The sequence below is a fragment of the Prionailurus bengalensis genome, chromosome A1 (assembly GCF_016509475.1).
Source record: "Prionailurus bengalensis isolate Pbe53 chromosome A1, Fcat_Pben_1.1_paternal_pri, whole genome shotgun sequence".
Classification (NCBI taxonomy): Eukaryota; Metazoa; Chordata; class Mammalia; order Carnivora; family Felidae; genus Prionailurus; species Prionailurus bengalensis.
Genome location: NC_057343.1, coordinates 178,072,089 through 178,096,064, shown reverse-complemented (window position 1 = coordinate 178,096,064; position 23,976 = coordinate 178,072,089). Strand labels below are relative to the sequence as shown.

General features: G+C 51.9%; 1 protein-coding gene across 1 annotated transcript in view; it reads right to left on the bottom strand.

The window, feature by feature from the left end:
• Positions 1 to 356: 356 nt before the first annotated feature.
• Positions 357 to 23,976, bottom strand: part of SH3PXD2B (SH3 and PX domains 2B) — a 105,404-nt gene continuing 81,784 nt past the window's right edge. The window contains exons 8-13 of the mRNA XM_043595955.1: positions 23,702 to 23,806; positions 19,618 to 19,735; positions 16,372 to 16,598; positions 14,405 to 14,454; positions 13,366 to 13,491; positions 357 to 5,800 (exon numbers count right to left, since the gene is read on the bottom strand). Of these exons, the coding sequence (XP_043451890.1) occupies positions 4,256 to 5,800; positions 13,366 to 13,491; positions 14,405 to 14,454; positions 16,372 to 16,598; positions 19,618 to 19,735; positions 23,702 to 23,806 (2,171 nt within the window). The 3' untranslated portion in view covers positions 357 to 4,255. The remainder of the gene's footprint in view (positions 5,801 to 13,365; positions 13,492 to 14,404; positions 14,455 to 16,371; positions 16,599 to 19,617; positions 19,736 to 23,701; positions 23,807 to 23,976) is intronic.

Below are 23,976 nucleotides of genomic sequence, written 5' to 3'. Positions count from 1 at the left end.
AAATACGGACACCTCAGCTGTGTTAGAATTGCTTATTGCTGTAACAAGCCTGGTGGGGGCACCTCCTTTTGTATGTTTATAGAAGACCTAGAAGTGAAGGCTACTGGCTGTAGCACTGGGTTTGGCCTCTTCAAGGATAACAGCAGTTGAGTCACTGAGAGGCCTAATTTGGAGGAGGGATGCAGACAGGAAGGAAGAGGGAAATGCTGAAGCGTGATGAGGGTGTGGATAGCTTGGCAGGGTAGCACCAGAAACCAGACATTACCCTACGAAGCTGGACGTTCAAGTCTGTGGGAAAGGGTCCTCAGCAGGTGGTCCATGAGCAGGTGAGGACCAAGGAGCCTTCTGGGTTTTCACTCTGCAGTGCTGGGACTGGTCCGTCTGGGACCCCGGCTGTGGTCTGTCTCAATGTCAGAACCTCAGCCAAGTTAGGAGCAATTCCTCCAGGCGAACAGAGGGCATCCTACACCCTCAGGCCTCAGTGTGAGCCAATTTCCCACTCCTCCAGGCCATAGAGTTTGACATTAGGTAATCTTTGGTCTATGGTGTGGTGTGGCTGGTTTGCAGCAGAAGCCTGGACAACCAAGGGGGAGGGATAGGACTGCAGTGCAGGGCTCAGGCTGTCCCATACCCACTGACGCAGTCCAAAGAGAAGGGCGAGACCTCCCAGGGAGCAGCCTGACCCAACACTTAAGAGACGTGGGCACAATGAAAGGATGGCAGCCAAGCCCCAAATGTTCCTGTTCCTGATGATGTCGAATTACCAGCTACTTGAAGGCAGGAGTGACTTCTTGATCCCACACAGTGCTTTGTACTTGATAGAGGCTGTAAAAATACTACACAGTGCGTCCCTCAGCCTAAGGACCATCCAGATCCTGGGGAGATATGGCACCTGCCCTTTCACGAGGCAAGTTTGTTTTCCTACGTTTCGCCTGGTAGTGGGATCCTCGGTGGGCTCAGAAATGTCCTAAGGCCAAGAACTTTGCCTAAGAGATTGGTTACATGGGAAGGCCTTGTGGTGGAGGCTTAAGATGATTGATTAATGGGAGCTCATGTGGGCTCCAGCAATTTTCAGCGGGGTAGGGCGTTAACAGTGGTCCAAGCAAGCACCCAGCTCCCCCGTCTCAGCCTGGGACAGTGACATAAACCCACCAAATGGCAGAGATTTTTTGCAAAGGCCTAGTCTGCCAAGTGGTGATCCTACAACTCAGATTTTCCAGAGAGTTGGTGGCACTGTAAGCTGTAGTTTGGTCGTAGGACGTAGGCTGAAACAGTCATCACAAGGAACGAAGCAGGGGTGAGAAAAGAAAAGAAAACAAAACCCACCTCCGCCTGCCTTTGGCCTGTGGCCTACTGCTACGTGTGATCACGAGGTGAGGGGAGGAGAAACCGAAATTATGAGCGAGGGTGACCCGCTTCACGCACATTTCATTGCCATTGGCAGAGGAAAAGTCCCGGGACCTGGGGAGAGAGCACCCATGGACGCGAGTCTCAACTCGATCACAACTTGAATGAAAACTGGGCACGTGGCTTCACCCTGTGAACCTCAACTTTCTCTCCACCGCTCAGGGCTGATCCTATGCCCTCACAGGGCTGTCGTGAGGGTTAAGTTAAAGTAAGGAGTTTAAGCACCAGTGACCTGCCCTGAGCGTGGCATGGGAGTTTTAACTGTGGTCTTGGGCATTTTTCTGTGGGCATCACCTCAGGGGAGTTTTGCATAGGCTTCACCAATTGCTCGCAGAATGGTGGCCACCGGGCTGAATGCTGTAAACCTAAGTTCCCGAGCAAGGACAGCTAGGGAGAGCCACAGGGCCATCAAGACCCCCTACTTCCAGTTGCCTGAGGAAGGGCCCACCACTGTGGCAAATGGAGCCGGCCCGAGAGAGGAGTCCTCAGGCCCTAGACGTGTCCTGAGCAAAGAACGGTGAACAGAGAGGAATGTGGTTTCAGTACCTTCGGTTCGCGTCAGAATTATACTAATAACAAAAAAGCAAATTCTTTCATTTGCAGGACCACTTCTGCCCACAGGGAGGTGGAACCAGTCTGTTCCCACCCAGCGGACCTTCGGGAGGAGGGAGCGGAGCCAAAGATAACCCCTTCAGTGGAATCAGCAAACAAAAGCCAGAGCTCTTAGAGCCGGGCTTGGAGCCACACGTATCCTGGTGTACCCAGTGCCTAGCACGTGGTAGGCACTCACAAAATACTTGGAAAGGTCAACGGAAGCAGAAGTGAATCAGCAAAAAAGAGACCGAGTTCTGTCTTTGGAAATGTAGTCGAATCCTGCATAACAGCTTCATAAAAGCTGTTTAAGCCAAAGTGGGTCAAAAACTCCGAAAACCATGCTACGGGCTCGCTCCCTTCCAAATGAGGGGATGTCAAAGATGTGGGTGGCCCTCTCCCGGCTCCCCCTTTCCCTGACTACTGTCCTTCCCCACGGTTCTGGGCAGAGGGCCAGGGGGCAAGTGGGCACCGCCAGAAGCACCCCGGGGCCCTGCCCGGGGTCCACGAACCGACTGAAGGAAGGAATAAAGACGCTACTGTGACTCAGGACGCTCCTTCTCCCATAGAAGCATCCAGAGCCCACATGGCAGTGCAGGCAGCGGACAGCAGAAGAGGGCTGTTTGCACAGAAGTCTTTGGCACTGCAGGGGGACAGTGGGCATCCCTGGGAAAGCTGGCCCTGTGGTCCCCAAAGCATCACAGCAGACGATCACTGAATTGGAGATTGCCGAGCTGGATCCTCTTCTGCAGGGTAGGGTGGGTAGCTGTGCCTCCGTGAAGCATATCTGTCCAAATGGGTGGAAGTGAGATGACAGAGAGGGAGAGTGCATGCAAAAAAAAAAAAAAAAAAAAAAAAAAAAAAGAAAAAAAAGGAAGAAAAATTGCTCTGTGAATGCCAGAGAGGAGCAGGAAGCAGCAGCAGAGAGGGCCGGGAGGCGTCCGCCTGTGGAGATGCAGCTGCTGGCCCCTGAGCCACCAGGGCCCCTCAAGGCTGGCACGTGAGACCATCTGAGCTCCCTTGGCTCCACGAGCTTTATCCCCCAGAGCGGGCAGCAGCACAGGAGGAGGAAACAGGGCCCTGTGGCAGCCGCCAGAGCCCTGGGCATCCCCGCGTTGCCGAGGAGTAGCTGTCCACGGTGTAGGGCAGCCTTCGGTGCAAGCTGTGATGGGTTGGAGGCGTGGTGGGTGTGGGAGCAGCTACTGGTGCCCACGCCACGAAGAAGCCCTTGGCCACCTGCTCCTGACACTGTTAGCTTCTTCCTTTTCCCTGCCTGGTTAGCCTCTTACTGGGGGGAAGGGCACCGGCACCGAAGTCACACTAGCTCGATTCAAGTCCTCGTTCTTCTTCTGCCCAGCTCGTGTGCCCCTGGGCACACTGAGTCTGAGGTTCTTCGTCCGTAAAACAGGTATACTACAAGAGAGGGTTGATGTGAGGGTTAAAACATGAATGTAAAGTGCCAAGTACAGAGTCTGGCACCTACTAGCTACTCACAAGGGGCATGGATTGTGATGAGCTCCTTTCAAACCGACTTTGAGATTCTTGCTCTATGGAGACAAAGTGAAATGCCCCATGGTGGGGCAGGGATTCCTATTTAAAAAGCCCTGCTGTGGGAAAGTGAAGCGTGCTGGGGCTGGGACCATGCCCTCAGGATCAGTCAGGGTCCCAAGACAGAAGATGGGAGGCAGAATGGCTCAGCAGACCTTCAGGTCCACTCCTGGGACAGCTGCATCTGGTCAAACCTGAGAGGCTCCCGGGCCCCGAGCCTCGAGGAGGACATCTCCTTGGGATTGGCAATGGAGCCAACTTCCAGGGGATGGAGTTCTTTCTGGTACCAGGCATTTTGGAAACTGAGTAAATAAAGTCACTGGGATTTTAGAAACACGGAGAAGTTGGGGGCCAGCCATCACGGACTGGGTGGGGTGCCAGCAATGAGAGACCCTTTCTGCAGTTTCCAGATCATGGGTTCTGGTCTTGGAGGCGTCGGAGAGTCACGGTCCCGCTGCTAGGTGGCCTACACAGGGTGGCAATGCCACCGGCCTTAAGGCAGGGATGCTGGCTTGGAGAGGAAGCAGGGGGTGTGGCCTCTGACCCTCTGAGCCTCCAGGGAATGCTGTGATGGGAGGGAAGAAACCACAGTACTCCAGAGCCTTCCTTCCTTTTAAGCTGCATGAAGGTTGATAAATTAAGAGGCATATTAAATATGTGGGTAAAGCCAGCAGGGATGCACGGGACCGCCACACAGGGAAGGAGGTGGCTACGGCTTCTTTCTGAGATAGTTGGAAGGAATCCACCCTTCCCAGGAAGGGGCCCCACTCAGGACCTGGCAGAACCACCAGCCACTGCTGTTCTTTTCCCGGACCTCGAACACCGTCCCCTCCTGGAAGCTGCTGGTATCTTCGTCTCCTTCAAAGTTGGCCACAGCCACATATAAAGAGTCCTTCGGGCCATCCGCATTGGGGAAGGGGGTTGCGGCTACTTTCTCCCTGTTTTCTCCGATCTTGCCCGCCATCCGTGGTCCCGGACCACCTTTGCCTCTCATGTCGTCTTGGCCACCTGAGGAATTGGAAAGGAAAGGTTTGGCTTTAGGAGGGACCAGCAGGGCCCGGCCTGGGGCAGGAGCTGTCTTGCCTTCGTTGGCTTCTCGTTGTGGTCCTCTGACCTCTGGGAGGGGCCTGGAGGATGAGGTGGTTTTCTTGGGGGGCGGTGGTCTGCGGGGCAGGACCACGGGTCTCTGCGGGGAAGCCTCCTGCAGTGGGGCGGGCACACTCTTAGGCACAGGATCTGCGGTCTTGGCTGGCCTCGGAGGGGCTCTGCAGGACATCTCCTTTGGGCTGAGCCCATCCTGTTTGGCCGTCCTGTCCTGGGTGCGGCCAGGCCCGTCGCCTGGGAGGAAGCCCCGGCTGAAGGCTGCATCTTGGCCCCCAGCAGGCTGGTGGCCGCTCTCTCCATCTAGTAGGGGTTTCTCTTGGGACTTGGCAGGCCTCAGCTTGCTCCTGAGGTTGCAGATGTCTACTTGGTCTTCGCCCTGAGGTGGCTCTGTCCTGGGGGAAGGAGTTGGTTTGGGCCTAACCTGAGGTTTGGACTTCAAGAAGGGATTCTGGGGAACAACTTCCGGCTTCTCCTCTGGTGGCTCAGCTTTGGGTCTGGAGATGGGTCGGAGGTTGGGCTTCTTCACTTCCTTGGCCAAGACCTTGTGGCCACACTCCAGCCCCATCTCGTTTTTCAGCTGGAACAACTTGCTTTTGTCAGGTTTGGGCTCTGGTCTCCTGCTGTCTCGGGACGGGGGGGTGTGTTTGGCTGGAATCATGGGCAAAATCATGCCCGGAGGCTTGGGTGAGGAGCCCCGGAGCTGTTCCATCCTCTGCCGCCCCCTCTCCTGCAGCTCCCCTTCCGACTTGACGATGGATTCTTTCCGGGGAGGGAGGCTGGGCTTCTCCTCCAGGTCGGGGCTTGAGATCTCTTCGTAGCCTGCGCACGAGGACATGTCGGAAGACGCCTTCCTCAGGACCTCCTTGCCGCCCTTCCAGTCTTTGGACCACGGTATCCCGGAGTCCGCGGTACCATGTGGCGCGTCGGGCAGGGGCCGGGAGGGGCCGACGGCTTCACTGCCCGTGTTGTTCTCCGCTGCTGCTGTGTCCCCCAGACGGAGCTGGGTCACCTCGTTGGGCAAGGGAGCCAGGAAGTTGGGTCTTGAGGCATTGCTTGTCTTCTTATACTTGTCAATGAAGGTGGCTGGGGCCCACCCTTCCTTATCTTCGATCTGAATGTACCACCAGCCACTCAAGTTCTTCTCGATCACCTGGAGGGAAAGACAGAGGAGAGCATTTAGTAGGGATGGTCTCAGGGCCAGTGGACCAGAACAGTCTGGGAGAACCCACATGTGACTGGATTCTGGAAGCAAGGACTTTTCACTCAGCAGATCCCCAGACAACGGCTGCAGTGGACCATCTATGGAGACCTTACTGTGGGTCAGAAACATCTTACATGGGGGTAGGTTCTGGTCTAATCTTGAATATCCCCCAAAGCAGTCCTGGAGACATGGACTTGGGTACAAGTAATTAATCTGAGAGGTGATTTCAGGAGGTGCAAGTGAGAAAGTGGGAAAAGAGAGCCAATTATGAGTATGTTATTGTTTCGGGCCACGGGGGCTTAATCTGCCAGGACCCTTTGAGACCATGCAGAACTCACCCCAACTTGGGGGGTGGGGACATTTATCTCCTGATTCCTAGTCCCTGCTCCCCCCCACCCCCCCAGGGCATTAATCCCCTGGCCTCTCTGGGTGGTGCCCTAATGGGGGTGTAGGAGATGGGAGGCTGTCATATTCAGGGACCTGTGTGCGGCTGCAGGAGGGTCGGGCTGCAGGACAGGCCACCGGCAGTGTCTGCTCCAATTCCACACTCAGCTCATCTTTAGACAGAGGGGAACCTCTGCCGATGAAGGTAAAAGAAACTTTTATCTCCTCTCCTTCTCCCTCTGGGACAGACACCCATGGGTGGAATCACCCATGGTATTTAAGATCTTATGTTTCCTGTCTCCTTTTTGTTCAGTATCATATGGCTGAATTGACTAGAAGGTGTGTATGTTACATGTTATGGGCTGAAGTGTGCTCTCTCCAAATTCATAGGTTGAAGCCCCAGCTCCCATGTCTTAGAATGTGACTGCATGTGGAGGTAGAACCTTCTAAGAGGTAATTAAGTTAAAATGAGGTCATATGGGTGGGTCTTGATCTAACATGACTGGTGTGCTTATAAGAGGAGATTAGGACACAGAGAACACACAGACTGAGGGACGACCACGTGTGAACACAGTTAAGAAAACAGCGGTCTCTAAGCCAAGGCAAGAGGCCTAGCGAGAGACCAAATCTGCTAACCCTTTGATCTTGGACTTTCAGCCTCCAAAACTGTGAGGAAAGAAACCTCTGTTGTTTAAACCACCCAGCCTGTGACATTTCGTGGCAGCAGACTGAGCAAACGAATATTCTGCAGTTCCCTGGCAGGCCCCCTCCACAGGAGACCTGATTAATGCTTGCAACCGCTGTGTGAGATGGGGATTATCATCCCATTTTACAGATGCAGAACTGAGCCTCGGGACAACTGAGGGACTTGCAGAGGGTCTTGTGGAAAGTTAACGGAGGAGGCGGGAGCAAAAGGCAGGTGTGTGCGTTCCAGAGCTGGAGCCTTTACCACTACGCGACCATGGCCGCCGGGAAAGGGGACCTGTCTGGGGAGGAGCTGTATTCGAGGTGAGAAAGTGCTGGGGGCAGAGAGGGCCACGGGTGCAGTCCTGCCGCCGCACTCCTCCGCCCAGCCTAGGGCAGGAGGCAGAGGCCGGGCTCTGAAGCCCGAGGTGTGGGTTCCAGTTCTGGCTCCACCTTTTATCGCCTGCGTGGCCCTGCACAAGCCACCTGCTTGAGATTCCACAGCGTGAGATGGAGGACGGTGGCGAGAACAAGAACACCCCTTACAGGATTTTCAGGAGGACTGCATAAGCGAATGCACACAGTGGCCCTTGGTCAATGCCGAAAGGTAAATGTTTCCTATTATTAAATTACAGTGGAGATCACTGACAAGGCAGGATGCATGTGACAAGTGTATATTTAACAAGCCCTGCTGGTTTCCCAGAAAGGGTATTGATACAGGCAAGCCCTTTGCGTGAGGGTGACCAGCATCTCCCCGACACCCAGTGGCTCTGGTAATAATTAAAGGTGACTCTGGGCATACAAGTCACTGTCGGCACACCCACGAATTCAACCACTCCAAGTGTGTACGTGAGAAAATGAAAACAGGACGATAATCGCGGTGAAATACATCAATGAGGATTTGCTAAGCTTACGCTCTATGCAAAGTCCTACGGCAGAAGCACTCAACACGTGTGTTCTTGATCACAACTTACGGGAGTTTTCATTTACCAGAGGGAGGCCGAGAGCTATCATGAATAAAAGCCAATGCCAAATCACAAGAATGAAGGGGAAGGAAAAAAGCCTGGGCATTAACGCCAGAGATGCCTGGGTTCAAATCCCAGCTCCACTTACTAGCAATACAACCTTGGGCAGTGGACCTAACCTCTCTTTGTCTCAGGTGCATCTGTAGAATAGGCTGAAGAGGGGCGCCTGGGTGGCACAGTCGGTTAAGTGTCCGACTTCAGCCAGGTCACAATCTCGCGGTCCGTGAGTTCGAGCCCCGTGTCAGGCTCTGGGCTGATGGCTCGGAGCCTGGAGCCTGTTTCCGATTCTGTGTCTCCCTCTCTCTCTCTGCCTCTCCCCCGTTCATGCTCTGTCTCTCTCTGTCCCAAAAATAAATAAACGTTGAAAAAAAAATTAAAAAAAAAAAAAAGAATAGGCTGAAGATATCGACCTCTTGGGACTTCTGTGAAGACTGTTATCGAGGGCGTAAGGTCCCCGGCACAGAGAGGTGCCTCTATCATCATCATCATCAGCAGCAGCAGCAGCTGCACATGTTTTGAACATACACAGACCAGGCAGGCAAGTAAGGTGATCCTGGGCATCGTGTTGGAACACTGTGGCTCCATTAACGAAATCTGAAGGCTAAGATGAGATTGAAATGAGCCAGGAAGCAAAGTAGGGGAGAAGGTAGAGGATACAGAACTGCTCATGAGAAGAGAATACTTGGGTAAGCCAAAAGCTTTAGTGGCTTCCCACCGGAGGCCCCCAGGCTACCACTGGCAGAGCCGTATGCTGACATCATGGAACAACAAGCAGTTAAGTTTCAAGGTTGGGTTATGTCTGTGTTTTCTGGAAAAGAATGTCGGGTATGTGAGCTTTTAAAATGGATCAGCTTCAGCAAAGAGAGACAGGATAAAGGCCAGAAATAAAAAAGGGGACTGGTTCTAGTTGAAGTGGGGGGTGGAGACTGGCGGGAGGCACCCCAACACCCCCAGGAAACTCCAGGGATCCATGAGCCCCTGGCTGCACGCAGAGTCAGCCCTCAGCTTTGGCGCATGGTCCACGACATCCTGAGCTGCACTTGGCTGATTTCAGAACATTCTGAGCCAGGTAGCGGTGGTGCCTGTCGGCAAATATTGTTTGCCGACATGCTTGAACAACGGTGTGTGTGTGTGTGTGTGTGTGTGTGCGTGTGTGTGTACAAAATGCTGGAAACTTATTGTCTTGAAGGAGAAGGTGGTTTTATCATATTTTTCAGCACTCCAAGGGAAAGAAAACCAAACCTTTATACTATGCAAGTTGGATTTCTGGTTTCGAGAGGAGGGTGAATAGCAGCTTCCCCTCGATGCGAAAAAGCCAGGGAAATAAATGAATACAAAGCCAAGCTCAGAAGGAGGAAGGGGAGAAGTTAGCAGACCAGGAATTGTGAAGACTCACAGATGGACAGAGGCAGCAGAGGGAGGCTGTGGCCCAGGGCTGCTGCAGGGGTACCTGCCACCAAAGGTGGAGCAGGGCTGAGGTCTGCCAGACTTCAAGGTGGGGGAGCCTGGGAACAGGGTGCCCAGGAGCAAGCAACAGGGGATTAACTGAGATACCAGAGCAGAAGCAGCCAGGCTGGTTGATTCCTCACAGCCCTTCTTTCCATTTTTTTAGGGCAGGCAGAGTAAAGAAGGTGATTGCTTATAAGTGGAAACAGGGAATGTGAGAGCTTGGGTCAGAGAGACCCCACACTATTCAGTGGCTGGCTTGAAGTCTCCAACCTAGCGCTGGAACTGGTGGGAGCTGACCAGCACTTTGTGTACAAGCCCCCTCTGGACTGTCTGACTGCTGCCTCTTCTTGCACAGCCCAAGGCAAGTACTAACACCATGAGAAGAACGGAAATAAACCAACAGCACTGCAAAGGATATACGGCTGAGAAAAGAGATAATGGACTATAACAGTAGGACCTTAAATTCAACATATTTAATATTCTCAGAGCATGACGGAAGGGCATCAAATTTGCGAAAGAACAGGCTCTGCTGAAACAAGAACAGGCACCCGGGAAAAAGAATCATTACTGCACTCTCAGAAATGAAAATAATTGTGGAAATAAAACCAGCAACAGACTGAACTGTTAAACAGCAAATGAATGAACTAGAAGATGAGGCACAATGCTGGGGCACCTGGGTGGCTCAGTCGGTTGGGCAACCAACTTTGGCTCAGGTCATGATCTCCCGGTTGATGAGTTCGAGCCCCACATCGGGCTCTGTGCTGACAGCTCAGAGCCTGGAGCCTGCTTCAGATTCTAGGTCTCCTTCTCTCTCTGCCCCACCCCCCGTTTGCACTCTGTCTCCCTCTGTCTCTCAAAAATAAATAAACGTTAAAAAAAAAAAAAAAAGATGAGGCCCAATGCTCCAAGAAGGCAGCACCAAGGGACAAAGATGGAAACGTGAAGAAAAAGTCAGGAGACGTGGAGAACAGGGGCAGAAGGTCACAAAGCTGTTTAATAACTATTCCAGGAGGAAAGAATAAAGAGGGTGAATGGAGGCACTATTTAAAAAAGTAAAAGTGGGGAACTCTCTAGGAAGATCTCGAGGCCTAGATCAAAAAGGCCCACCACAATGCTAAGCAGGTAAAAATAAAGAAAGTCACACCTAGACGCACTTTCGTGAAATCCAAACATTTTAAAGATAACGAGCTCCTGCGAGAATCAGAGAAATGACAGATTTTGAACGAGAGAATAAGAATTAGGTAGGTAGTAGCTCGTGACCAGCAGCACTAGATGTGAGAAAAGAACAGAGTGATCTATGCAAAGTGCCAAGGGAAGGGAATTTTCAACTTGGATTACAAAACCCAGTCACTGAAGAAGAAGAAAACAACACTCATCTCTCATTATGTCAAGAAAGCATGTACAGAAGTGAGGGGCTTGCTCTCAGCTGAAGACTGAGACATAGGGCTCAGATAAGCCATACAGGGTAGGGAAGGGAAACCAATGTGAATCAGGGGAGGCTTCCTAGAGGATTGAAAGAATGAATTTGATTTTGAGATGCCAAGTTCAGTTCAAAAAATGGCCTTCAGTACCTTTTGTTTGCTTGTTTACTTATTTATTTTGAGAGAGAGTGAGAGAGAGAGAGCACAAGGTGGGGAGAAGTAGAGAAAAAGAGGAAGAGAGAGAAAATCCTAAGCAGGCTCCACATGGTCAGCACAGAGCCTGATGCGGGGCTCGAACTCATCAACCTGGAGATCATGACCTGAGCTGAAGTCAGACGTTTAACTGACTGAGCCACCCAGGCCCTGAGTGCCTTCTATGAGAAGGCAGGTGGAGTGCTAGGAGCTGGGTTAAAGCAAGGTCAGTCCTGGCAGAGAGAGTAAGAGAGCTGGAGAAGGGCCAGCTTGACCAGTGGGGTTCACAGAAAAGCTGTGGAAACAGGCTTTGGTTGGAGACACAGCCTGGGGTGTGAAAAGATGCTAGGAAGAAGGCACATGTTTCATGTCGAATCGGATGTATAGGTTTTACAGCAGCAAAATGGGGAACTGGGCATAGAATGATCTTTTAGCACAAATCAAGATGCCTTGAGTTCTCTGTAGATATGAAGTTGGAAAGGCCAGAAAGGCCAAAAAAAAAAAAAAAAACAAACAAACCGGCAAAAGGAACAGCTATGAAGTCTTTTTAGAACTTTGTGGGTATTTCTGCTTTCCCCTTAGTCTGTCTACTTAGACTGGGATTTGCATTTTATAAAATTAGCTGGAGAGACTTTAGCTCTCTGCAGATAGCCCTCCCTCAATGGGCTGAAAGACATTTGGTTGAGGATGACTTTCTGGAGATGCCTGGGAAGAATCGGTGGTGGAGAGGCCCAGGACACAGCACCTTCGGGGAGCCACCTTCTGCTGAGCTGCCTGGGCAGCTGCCCCAGGGCATGAGGGGAAAGAGAGAGAGAGAGAGAGAGAGGCAGGAAGTGTCAGAGTGGGAGGGAACCAGCAGGTGCTTTGCAGATCTCTTAGAGAGTGATTAAAGACCCTCAGGGCAACCACACTTGTGCACTGGCTCAATAGTCATCCATCCACTGCTTATGTCCTTCAATCAGCCAAACGTTCACTTCTTTTTTTTTTTTTTTTTTTTTAAATTTTTTTTTCAACGTTTTTATTTATTTTTGGGACAGAGAGAGACAGAGCATGAACAGGGGAGGGGCAGAGAGAGAGGGAGACACAGAATCGGAAACAGGCTCCAGGCTCTGAGCCATCAGCCCAGAGCCCGACGCGGGGCTCGAACTCCCGGACCGCGAGATCGTGACCTGGCTGAAGTCGGACGCTTAACCGACTGCACCACCCAGGCGCCCCCAAACGTTCACTTCTAAAGCACCCACTACGGACCAGCCCCAATGCCAGGGCTGTGGGTAAGAATGAAGAAGATACTCCCCGGCCTTCTGAGTGTCAGGCAGGAGGCTAGTGGGGAGACAGATTTTCACTGAATCGATATTTCTGGCAAACCTACCATGTGCCAAGCACTGTGCTAGCTGCAGATAAGGTGCCCGCCCTCCCGACATTCCCAAATGTCCAGCAGATGGCTAACAATAGGAGGTTAACAGTCCTGGCTCAAATCTGGAGACACACATGGGTTCAAATCCTGCCTCTGCCACCTTTCAGCTGTGTGACTTTGGACAGCACCTTTTTTCCTGAGCCAAAGCTTCCTCATCTGAAAAATGGGGATTGTGAATGGTCCTGCCTCACCAGAGTAAATGATTAAGAGAGAGACTGTGTGTGAAGTGCTGAGCTCAGTGCCTGGCAGCTGACTGCTACAGCATTACTTCCAGGCTCTCCGGGAAATACGGGAAACAGCCTCAAGCTCTGACTCCACGAGGAAAGGAGAAAGAAATGGAAGGAGAGAGAGGATTTATGTTGGCCTTGGTGCAGGAACAGAGCAGACAAGCAAAGGAGCGGGACGAAAAGGAGAGAGAGAAGCAAGAAGGGAAGTAGGTGGTGATAAAAACAGAATACAAGGCAGTCACAAAAGATCACACAGTGTATGATTCCACTTATATGAAATGTTCACGCAGGCACAGCAACAGAGACAGAAAGCAGATTAGTGGCTGCCTAGGGCTGGGGGCAGGGGGGCTGAGAACAGTTGAGGGGAGACAGGGAGTGGTGGCTAATGTATACAGCCTTTCTGTTTTGGGTGTTGAGAACGTTCTAACACTGAATGTGGTTGCACGATTCTGTGAATATACTAAAAAAACACTGGATTGTATACTTTAAGTCAGTGATGCGTATGGTGTGAATTATGTATTGGTAAAGCTGCCACAAAGAAAGGAGAGAAGGGAGGAAGGGAGGGAGGGAGGGAGAGAGGAAGGAAGAGAGGGAAGAGGGGAGGAAGGAAAAGAAGAAGGGAGGGAGGGAGGGAGGGTGAGGAGAGAAATGAGAGAAGCAGGAGGTGGTGCATGGTTCAAGAATCACAAGTAGGCAAAGGGGCACCGGGTCCACTCACCTCGACCTTCAGACCCGCCTGGAAGCTGATGCCATCAGGGATGGTTGTCTGGAACTCAGCAATAGTGTAATACTCTTCCTCCACTTGGGGTGGAACGGGAGGCTTGGGCAGGTTAAGACCTCGAGGCTGGCACAATTAAACACAGTGCTAAATCCAGGGTAAGTCCATTGCCATTGGCTGAAGGGGGGAGGCGCTAAGGGTCGGGGGCACACAATCACCCTCAAGGGGAGCTGGTGGACCCATTTGGATTCTAAGGGACAAAACACAGAGGACCATCTGTGCAGATCATCTCCTAGATGGTTCACTGGACCATCAGCTTCAGAGTGAGGAGGAGAAACATGGGACATTTATCTACAATCATGAAAATCTGGGGCAGGACAACAGTCTCTGAATTCAAGAGGCAGTGAGGGTTGTGGAAAGAACACGGGCTTGCAGGTCAGACCCATCTGGGTTGGAAATACTGCTTATGCGTGCTGTGCACCTTTGGACAAATCACTTCCCCTTCTGGAGCCTCAGTTTCATCTCCTGTAGAATGGGTATCTACCTGGTGGGATCACTGTAAGCATTCAATAGGTCCACGTAATGAAGCACCCAGCACACTGCAGGGTGCCCAACTGGTGCTCAATAAATGGTAGAAGGCTCAATTTTCAAAGTATTGGTTAGAAAAGGTACCTAAAGATTTAAAAACAGAGTCTGAAAGTAAAATACCAGAACGGCACCACAAATACTTATGCCTCATCCCAGCTTTGGTTTCGAGTTACCTTCTCTGAGAAGACTGACCTACAATAAAGCAAAGTGGGCTCAGGAAGCAGAGGGCTCATCCTGAGACCTAACCGTGGCAGAGCCATAGGTAACTTGCATCACTCCCAGGGGACCCTAGCCTTTCCCCCTCTGATCAGACCAACACTTGTCTGGTCTGCGACACTTGTCCAGGCAGCTGTGTGGAGAGGCAAGAGAACATCTCTGGGAAGGGCAAGGTGGGAGTGAGGGGCCAGATTCGGATCAGGGCCTGGCTTCCCGGCAGCAAGGGTCCACTTACTATGGTCATATCTCGGCGAGGAGGGGGTCTCTGCCTCATCTTGGGCGATCCTACAAAGAGACGAGAGCTTACTGCACACACATGCAGAATTCTGCAGATGGAATTCTTCAGGGGGACACCAGGCAGGCATTCGTGAGCTGCTGTGACCCTTCTTGTGGGAAGAAACAACCTGACTGGGAAGGAGCCGCTCAGACTTGGCTTGGGACTATGAGGACTGCCCGTGAGCCGGAGCGGCGTGCAGCTCTCCAGACAGGCCCCACGATGTAGGCTTCGGTGGAACACAGGCATGGTAATGCCTGCCTGCCACCCAGGGGCAGTGGCAGAGATGAAAGGAAAGGGTGCAAACGAGGCTGGAGGCACCTGGTGGGCGTGCAATGTTAAACCACACATAAACAGAACAAACAAATGTGGGCTGACGACATCAGGGGTTTCTACTCTGGAACTGGGCTGCCCTTGCTCTGAGTCTCAGGCTCAGGAGGATGACTGCGTAATGGTCCAGGCTCCTGGCTCAAGGCGGAACATGTGTCATCCCCTGAGCTGGCTCAGCACAGGTCCACACGGAGGGCAAGTCTGGCAGCTGGGATGTGCTAATCTCTTAAATCCCCATCTCCCCTGTCTTCTGTTACAATTAGTTAGCGATGGAGTTTTAGCCAGCCACTAAGCTGCCTATGTAAAGACTGCACTTCCCAGACTCCCTTGCAGCTAGGTATTGCCATGTGACTAAGTTCTGGCCAGGGGGACGTGACAGAGTGGAGAGCATGTAGCTTCTGAGTCAAGTCCTCCACTCCTCCCTGCCTTCTTCACTGGCTGGACTAGTGGGGCACCACCCTGGGCCAGCAAGATGAGGGCAACACAAGATAGCGTCTCATAAGAACTTTGACTGCACAGAGCTGCCCCAGCAGCCCTGGACGCAGAGCCGGACAGCTTTGTGAGAAAGAAATGAACATCTAAATGATCTCAGCCCCTGTTCCGGGGGGGGGGGGGGGGGGGGGGGAGGGGTTGTTACTGGGGGGGGAGAATTTGCTTGAGCATCGGAACCCATCTTCTAACAAAGACATGGGGGTTCAGATTCTTATTTGCTCAGCGTTAATGGGAATCCTGTGCTCTTGGCCGTGATAGATTAGAATCACAGAAGCCAGGGGCTGGCCAGAAACCCCGCCATGGCATGCCAGTGTTTTTTTTTTTTTTTTTTTTTTTTTTTTTCCTGAGACATCAGCTGAGCAGAGAATGGAGAAATTCTTGGGTTTCAAGAATTCACTGACTTTTACGAGTTTGCTGAGCTGCTGTAAACAGTTGGAGAAGTCTAGCTGGGCCAGGGGACTTTCCCAGCAGACGGCTTCCTCCTGCCCTGCACAACTGGGGCAGGGTCACGTGCCCGGGGGTGGGGTCCCATGCTCACTGCAGACAACAATAAGGAACCCATACTCTCAGGTGTGTTGGGAACATTCAATGGAAGCATATATACAGAAGGCTTTGGAAAGTAAGATGCATAAAGAACTGTTGTTCGAGTCAACTCAACGCAAGGTCAACAACTTCTGGCTCAGAAACGAGGCCCTAAAGAGAGGGCACAGGTGTTGGGGTCAGGTGGGCCTGGGTTCAAGTCCCGGCCCTACCATTTACTAGCTGGGTGGCCCTGGACAAATCACCTCATCTCTCTGGCTCCTAATCTGTAAAACAAAAGTAATTTAGTCCCTCTGAGGTCGTTACAAGGAGTCAATGAGACTAACTGTAAGATTCCTGGTACATAGTAGGGCTTGAGAGATAGAAGCTATCACGATCAGCGCAAGATCGTGGAAAAAACCATGGTCTGGAACAAGCTCCCCAGGGTTTCTGGTCCTGTTTTCCTGTCTACAGGATGTTGGGCAGCAGGGCTGTTGTGAGGATGAGGGACACGTGAGGAGCTCTGAGCACGGAGCCTGGCACATAGTAGGTCCTCAGCCCCCGGAGCTCGGTGGGGAGTCACTCACTCTGCTTGATGTCGCTGTCGGGCCCCGGGCGGCCTTCAAACCGGCCGTCCCTCTGGTTGTTGAGCAGCTCTCTCTCCCTGCCCACCGTGCTCTGCTGCCGGGAAACTCCGTCCAGGTCGAGAACGCCGGTGTGGGTGGACGAGCCAGGGCCCAGCTTCGGGGGTGAGGGCTCCCCACTGCTCTTCTTTAGGTAGGAGGCTGGGGCCCAGCCCTCTTTGCCCTGGTACCTGGGAAGAGGAGGGATGCTGGACAGGCTGCTCTGCCAGACGCACAGAAAGAAGCCGTGTTCCTACCACGCACGGCACTTCAAGTCCCAGACGGCAGGAACGATGGGCCAGAGGCCCTTGCTGACCTCAGCTCGGCATTCAAGGCCTTTCCAACCCGCCCTCTGCCTGCCTCCCCAGCCTCATCTCTTAACAGCAACCCCCATGCCCCTCCTACCGCACAAGACTTGGAGTCTCCCAAAGGCACCACCATCGTTCACTCCGGCGGCCTCTGCTCTTGGAAACTCTGTGTCGGGAAAGCCCCTTCCCACTGTCCTTCCTGTTCTTTCTTCCCCAGCTCTGCTTACTGTCATTTCCTTTCTCAAGCCTTTCCTGAGCCTCACAGAGAACGAACCCCTCCCTCCACGGTGACCCAGTGTCTCCCGCACACAACACCACCCTAGCACCTGGGACACACAGTGCACTCGGCTGTGGCGGTTCTGTCTCCCCAGCTAGAACACGAGCTCCTGGGGTACGCTGCACCTGACTGATCTCTGTGTGGCAAGAGCCTTGGTGCCAGGGAGTTGAATAAAGAAATAAAAGGACAAGTAGACAAACTGCCCACGGCCTGGCAAAGGCAAGCAGCCATAAAGCTCTGCTACACTCACTGTCCCGTTACAGTCATCGCAGAGATGACAACAGTGATAACTTCCACTTAGTGGGCACCTACTGTATGCCAGTCTGTTCTACCCACTTTCCCGCTGTTGACGTACTTCACGCATCCAACCCTGGGAGGCGGCAGAAACGGATTGAGACCTAGGCAGTCCGCACCAGTCTAGTCTCTGCTCCTAACCTGTTTTGCTGCCTCTTCCCAGCAGCCCCAGCTTCTGGCACAAAGCCTGGCACAGCCAGGGCATGGCTCTAGTCACACTGGCTAACATGTAGATTAAACATGCATTCAGGGGGTGCCTGGGTGGCTCAGTCGGTTAATTGGCAGACTCCTGGTTTTGGCTCAGGTCACAGTCTCAAGTTTTCGTGAGTATGAGCCCCACGCTGGGCTCTGTGCTGGCAGCATGGAGCCTGAGAGTCTTTCTCTCTCTCTCTCTCTCTCTCTCTCTCTCTCTGCCCTTCCCCCACTCATACTATATCTTTAAAATACATAAACTTCAAAAATAAAAAATAAAAAAACAACCACCATGCATTCAGCTGGTCAGGAGCTGGTTCCACGACTTGCTAAGAGTCAGCTGGTGGTCACTGAACTGCAGAGTGACCGAGACCCTGACGGACAGCTCACTGAATTCCAAAGGGATTCAATGAATGCGATCGCTTAATTCTCTGCACAACAGAGCTCAGTTTCATAGCATGAGCCGAGGGGTCAAATTGGACCAGAGGGGTGCTGGAGCCTGCGTGCACCAACCGGTGAGCGTCAACTGTGTTCGTCTCTTCCGAACTCCACATTTAGTGACATTGCACGGGAGGCTTGGAATCACCCGGTGGGACTATGTACACTTTGGAAAACACCACAACTCAAGGGTAGTTTTCCCTTGAGAACCGGATGTCAACTATTTGCAAGCACCCCGCTGGTCTGGCCCACATAATGCATGCCCACACCTCTGGGGGAGAGTGGAAGAGACCTGAATGGCTGGAGATGATATATGGCAAGGCCAAATCTCTCGTCAAGAATCACTTCAAGAACTAAATAGCACTGTGTTTCAGTGACGACAAAGGTCCTTTATAACTGGAAGCCAATTTACAGGAGACAGAAATCTGCAGGATTTGATGCCTTTCAATCTTAAAATATCTTCTGAGAGAGAGCCAATCTTGTCCTAACTGGAAAATGTCATGCTACCTAGAATCCAGGCCCTCGGCACGAGACAGTTCACTGTCTGGGGTCACAAAGCCACAAGCAGAGCAGTGCACGTAGAGGTGAGTGGCTCTGGGGTGAGAAAGGTACAGGTTTAAATCCTGGTTTGTCACTTTCCAGCCTCAGCTGAACCTTCAGATGATGGCATGCGTCGCTGACATCCTACCGCAACCTCAGGAGGGACCCAAGTAAGTCACTCCTTGAATTCCAGAGCCACTAAGTTTTGGGATAATTCGTAATGTAGCTGACACCATATGCACTCAGGATAGGTTAGGTGTCACTGTCACTACTCCTGCTTCAAACCTCAGTCCTGTAGACCCCTCCCAGGAAGCCATCCTGCCCCCTGAGCTCAGGAGCTCCTCTTCTGTGCTCCAGAGTCCCCATGCATCACCACCCTGCCGGGGGACTGAGCCTGCCTGCCGTGCCTGCTGGTGTGAACCTCTGTGTCTTTCTCACTGTTGACTCCCCAAGTCCCAGAATGGGGCTTGGCCCAGTACAGATTCTTGGTGTGGGTTTGTTGAGTGAATGAATGAAATGCCACAGGCTGAACCCCGATGAATGGCCCTAATATCCTGCATCACATTGCTGTATAGACACCAGGTCCCAAGGACTTCTTTTTTTGCCCTGATGTCTTGTTGCCACTGCCTGCCTCCTAAGGTAACCAAGGAGGGGTTCCCAGGACTAACACTGGGGAAGTGGCAGGCAGGCCAGGAGGAGTTGGCACTCATAGGGTTCTGATTGCATCACATAGGCGAAAGAGCTGTGATAAAGAGTTCGAAAGCTGGCTTCCAGCTTATACTACTGAACTCTGAGATGAGGGCAATTTTTGGCTCTAGGATGAATTGCGGTCCTGTGGTGTTATGCATCCTGTTGGTGTCAGAGCAGGGCTGGAGTGGGAAATCACCCGCACAGGGCAATGCAGCGTCTCCTTACGAGAAACACATGGGGGTGGAAACCAGTCTTGCTCAACAGGGTTACCACTATCTGTGGTTTGGGGCATTTGGAGGTTTTGTCTATTACGGATTTTTAGAGAAGGATCTGGATAGGGAGGGAGTCTAAACGGCACCGAGGAGAAGCATCCTTTTGTGGCTCAGGCCAAAACCTCATCCCATCCATCTGTAATCACTTACAGCCTCTGAGCACCCAGAGACCATGTGACCACTCAGTTGCAGCAGGTACCTGATCTTCCACCAGCCTTCCAGGTTCTTCTGGATCACCTCCACCACAGCCCCTCGCTCTAGATTCATTTCATCCTGGTCACGAGCTGTGTACGGGTAGATGACTGTGTACTTCTCCTCTGCAGGGACAAAGGGATGCTGGGTTAAGCCAAAGACAGTGAGAGTCCTGGGATGCTGACGGCCAAGGCTGTGATACATGAGACGCCCTTGCCCACTGAAAGGAACGATTTCCTCCAGAAATTTCTGGGGACCCCCTAGGCCCTCATTTAGGCCTGGATGACCCTGTGCAAGCAGCAACAGGACACAGGTCAGGTCCCAATCCCTCTGTCCCTCTGAAATCCCTCAGGGTCATGCAGTCATCCTCATCTTCCCCAAGGTCAAAGCTGTGCTTCAGGGTTACTTTCCTTGACCTTGCTTTATGCAGTATTCCAACTCATGGCAATCTCATCCCCCTTACCCAGGTTTATTTTTTCCCTCATACCAGGAATTACCTTCTAACACACCACACAATTTACCTGGTGATTGTGTTTTGTGTCTGTGTTCTCTGCTAGAATACAAGCACCACGAAGGTAGTTATTCCTCTGTCTCTAGCACTGGGCACGGTACTGGCAATACTGTGTAACTATTTAGTACATTAGTCAACGTTTAGTAAATGAATAGTTCTCAAAGGCCTGGTGGGAGCCACCTAGCTCATGCCAGAGGGGGTTAAGTCATCTGTGGCTCCTCCACATTCTTGCTGGTAGAGGGTTCAGGGGTAAGCTAGATTTGGCAACAGATGGTTTCAGGCTGAAATCCCTACCAAGGAGGCTACAGCTAGCAATTTTCTTTCTTCCTTTAATTTTTAAAAGCAATTGTCATTACCTAGTGGGTAACTGATCTTCATTTTTCATTAATTATTTTCAAGCCGCTGGATCCAACCACGCCTGAAGCTTCAAGTTTATTTTTAATATTTTGGTTTTTTTGAGATATAATTGACATTTAACACTGTATTCGTTTTAAGCGTGTCACATGATAATTTTATGCACACACATGACCGCACGCGTGCACACACACGTGCGCACAGTGAAATCACTGCCTACTTCAATTTTCGTTAATGTGACTGGGGTGCCTTCCACCTCACTCTCAGTGGTGCCTCAGTCTTTCCCCTCAAAGCCATGGGACTATTTCTCAGGCTCTGCTTGGAGGACTGCTCACTGTCACAAGCTGGCAGGGCCCTCCGGAGAACAAGAGAATAGCTCCCGTGCTCAACACTGTCAGCAGGGACTCCTGAGACAGAACAGATGAGTGTCCCCAGGGACCCTGAAGAGGACACGGAAGGGCTTTCCTATTTAGCTTACATTCCGGCCCCCAGGGAGTGACCGAGCCAGCTGTGGGCTGGTGTTGCTGGCCAGCATGTTGGGGCCGACTCTCTTCTCTTTGGGAAAACACCACAAGCTGTCTGTGGCCTGCCCAGCTGGTGTCGAGGGAGGTGGAAAACACAGAGGGAGTTTATTTATTTATTGATCTAGCCCACTGACCTGCTCTGTGGGGGCTGAGCTGACTCAAGTTGCAGATATCCTGCGTACAGCAGAGTCAGCTGCTCCCCTCACTCATGGTAGCTGCAGGGTGGGTGCGGGTGCTGTGAGGGGTGCAGGGGGTAATTCAAACCCGTAGATGCACAGAAGTTCTCTCTGGTTGGGTGGGAAGGGTTGCTGCTTCAGTCCTAGACTAAATGCAGTCAGTCTTACGGGCCCTGGACTCCTGGGGGCCCACCCCTCACCTGAATTACACAGGGAGATTCTCCGGCACCCGGAGGCGCTCTCTGGGCTCCATGAAACACTTAGTGATCCCGAACAAACCTTACGGTGGGAAACCTTGCAGACTGCATGGCAGGTGCCCGCTGACACTGCATGCCTAGCGTCCATCTGCCCTTCCTCTGTCGCCACTACCAGCCTCCATCCACATGGTTTGGGTAAGGCTGACCTCACCACTGCCTTGGAGGGACGGGGAGGGTGCAGGACCCCGGCCTGGCCAAAGTGCTGTCTTCCCCTGGCCACTGTGATTGGTTCAGGGATAGCATGTGGGTCGGTCAGAACCAGTCCTAAGACTTGTGTTGAAGGAGAAGCACTTTCTTTGGTAGGTATCTCTGAAAGGTGCCTGGAATTGCTGTCATGAGAAAATGGTGTCGGCAAGGTAGACAGCAGAGCAGAGGGGAGGAGAGTTAAGTCCCAGGTCCCCATAATGTTTTCAAGCCCCTGGATCCAGCCATGCTTGAAGCTAGTCCTTCCCCAGACTTTTCAGTGACGAGCTGGTACATTTCCCTTTTGGCCTAGGACAGTTTGATGTGGGTTTCTTCCCCTTGTGATGTGTCTGATAAAAGAAACAGGTCACTGGCTCAGCATTATAGAGGCCCCAGGCATTATTTTTCAACTTGGTAAACTTTAGAGCCCCAGGCCGAGAAATATTGCCCAAACCTACATACCAACACACACAGAACAGGCAAGGTCACTGTTTCTCACATGCAACAGGCATGGGCAGTCCCCGAGCAGGAAGACGCATGCAGACGCAGGGACCCAGCTCCAAACACTGAACAGGGAAGAAAACCCCAAGGTAGGCACCTTGACGCCAGCTGATGGCATACAAGTCCCCCAGAGTCCGGCGGCGGCCCACAGGCCGGGGCAAAGACCAGTACCTCCATGAGACTGGACAGGCAGCATGTAGAGGTGAAGGGCAGAAGGCAGAGGTGAGAAGAAAGCACTCCCAGTGTCTGGAGGCAAAGGGGACGCTGAGCGCACGTTCCCATTTAGGAGGAATTATTTCTGAGCCTACGCCAAGCCCCAGGTATCTTAAAAGGACCAACTTCCTGAGTATTAACCTTGAACTCGGGTGCAGAGGCCACCAGTAGATATAATTCTATTCCTAGCGTGACTTATAAAGAGGCACTAAAAGAAGCCCTTGTGTCAAGGGAGAAGAAAAATGTGCAAACTTAGGAAAATGTGGGATCTCTCCACCTTTTAGCTGTGTGACCCCAACCAAGTGTCTCTACCTTTCTGAGCCTGTCTCCTCATCTATCAGATGGGGTTAACAACCAGTCTCTTACAGCGGGGTGCCCACAATGGTCATCATCAACTGCCTAAGGGAGCTACAGCTCTCATGCAGAACACCACAACCCCTGAATCTGAGTGGATTCTTTGAGTTGGCCCAGCCCCTCAGAGCTTGGGGGCCCCACAAAACCACCAGTAAAACGACATATGTTTTCGATGAGGGGTGCTGGCTGTAATAAAACTAAACGCAAACCCACATACACATTTTTTATTAACCTTTCAGCACAGAATTATCCCCCTTCTTGTCACCCTCTTTTCTGATAAACACAAAAAGTGGTTTTGTGCTTTCCCCGAACAGTCAGCTAAAAGCCCAAATCGTCACCCCTGGGTAAGGCATAGTTATTTAATAACTGTTCCCAGTTATTTATTGTCTCCGGTTCTTTGCCAAATGCTTTGCATGTGGAATCTCCTTTAATTAAGAAAAAAAAATCTCACAGTACAGACACCATCATTTCCATTTTTAGAGGAGGAGGCTGAGGTGGAGAGAGGTTAAGGTGCTGGCCCAACTCAGCTAACTCACATTCAGGTCTGACTCTAAAACCCTTCGATTTATTAGCTAAGATGGACTCCTACTCTAGTCTCAGGAATGCTTCTAGTGGGGAAAACAGAGTCAGCTGGGCGTTAGCATTTTTGGCATTGTAGGAACCACCCTTCAGGACACCTGTAGGGGAAGTTCTCCAGGAAACAGAAGTGTGCGTGGAGAGGGTCAGTCCTAATGCTGACACCCAGACTGGTCGCTGAGAAAGCACACGCTGATAGATACTTTCAGATGTCTTGCGAATGAGCTGGAAGGAGCCCAGCATCTTGGCCGTCAGAATGGTTCGAGTGAGGAATAGTGAGGTGCGGGGGTGATCAGGCTAGGGCCCTCCTGGGGGTCCCATGGAAGTGTTAGGTCCCCAGCTCTGGCCAGCCTCACCTGGGTTGGCTCCCAAAGGCCCCTAAGGGTGGGCTTGCTGTTAGCCCCGACCCCACGGCAAGTGCAAGGCTCCAACTCCTTCCTACCTTCTTCAGGCTGTAGTGAAAACTCATCCTGCATACCATCCTGCCCTTCCAGGCAGGTTGCGGGGACCCAGCCTTGCTCTTCAGCCGTGCTGACAAACCACCAACCTGGAAAATGAGAGTGCAGACTGATGTTAGTTGGGTCAGATGTGAAGCTTGGGGGTCAGAGTATAATAATATGTTCAGCCACTATGAGTCCATGCTTAGGGTAAGGCAAAAAGTTGCCATTTTGTCATGGAACACAGCTACCCATGTTAGCTGCCTGCTAACTGCTAAGA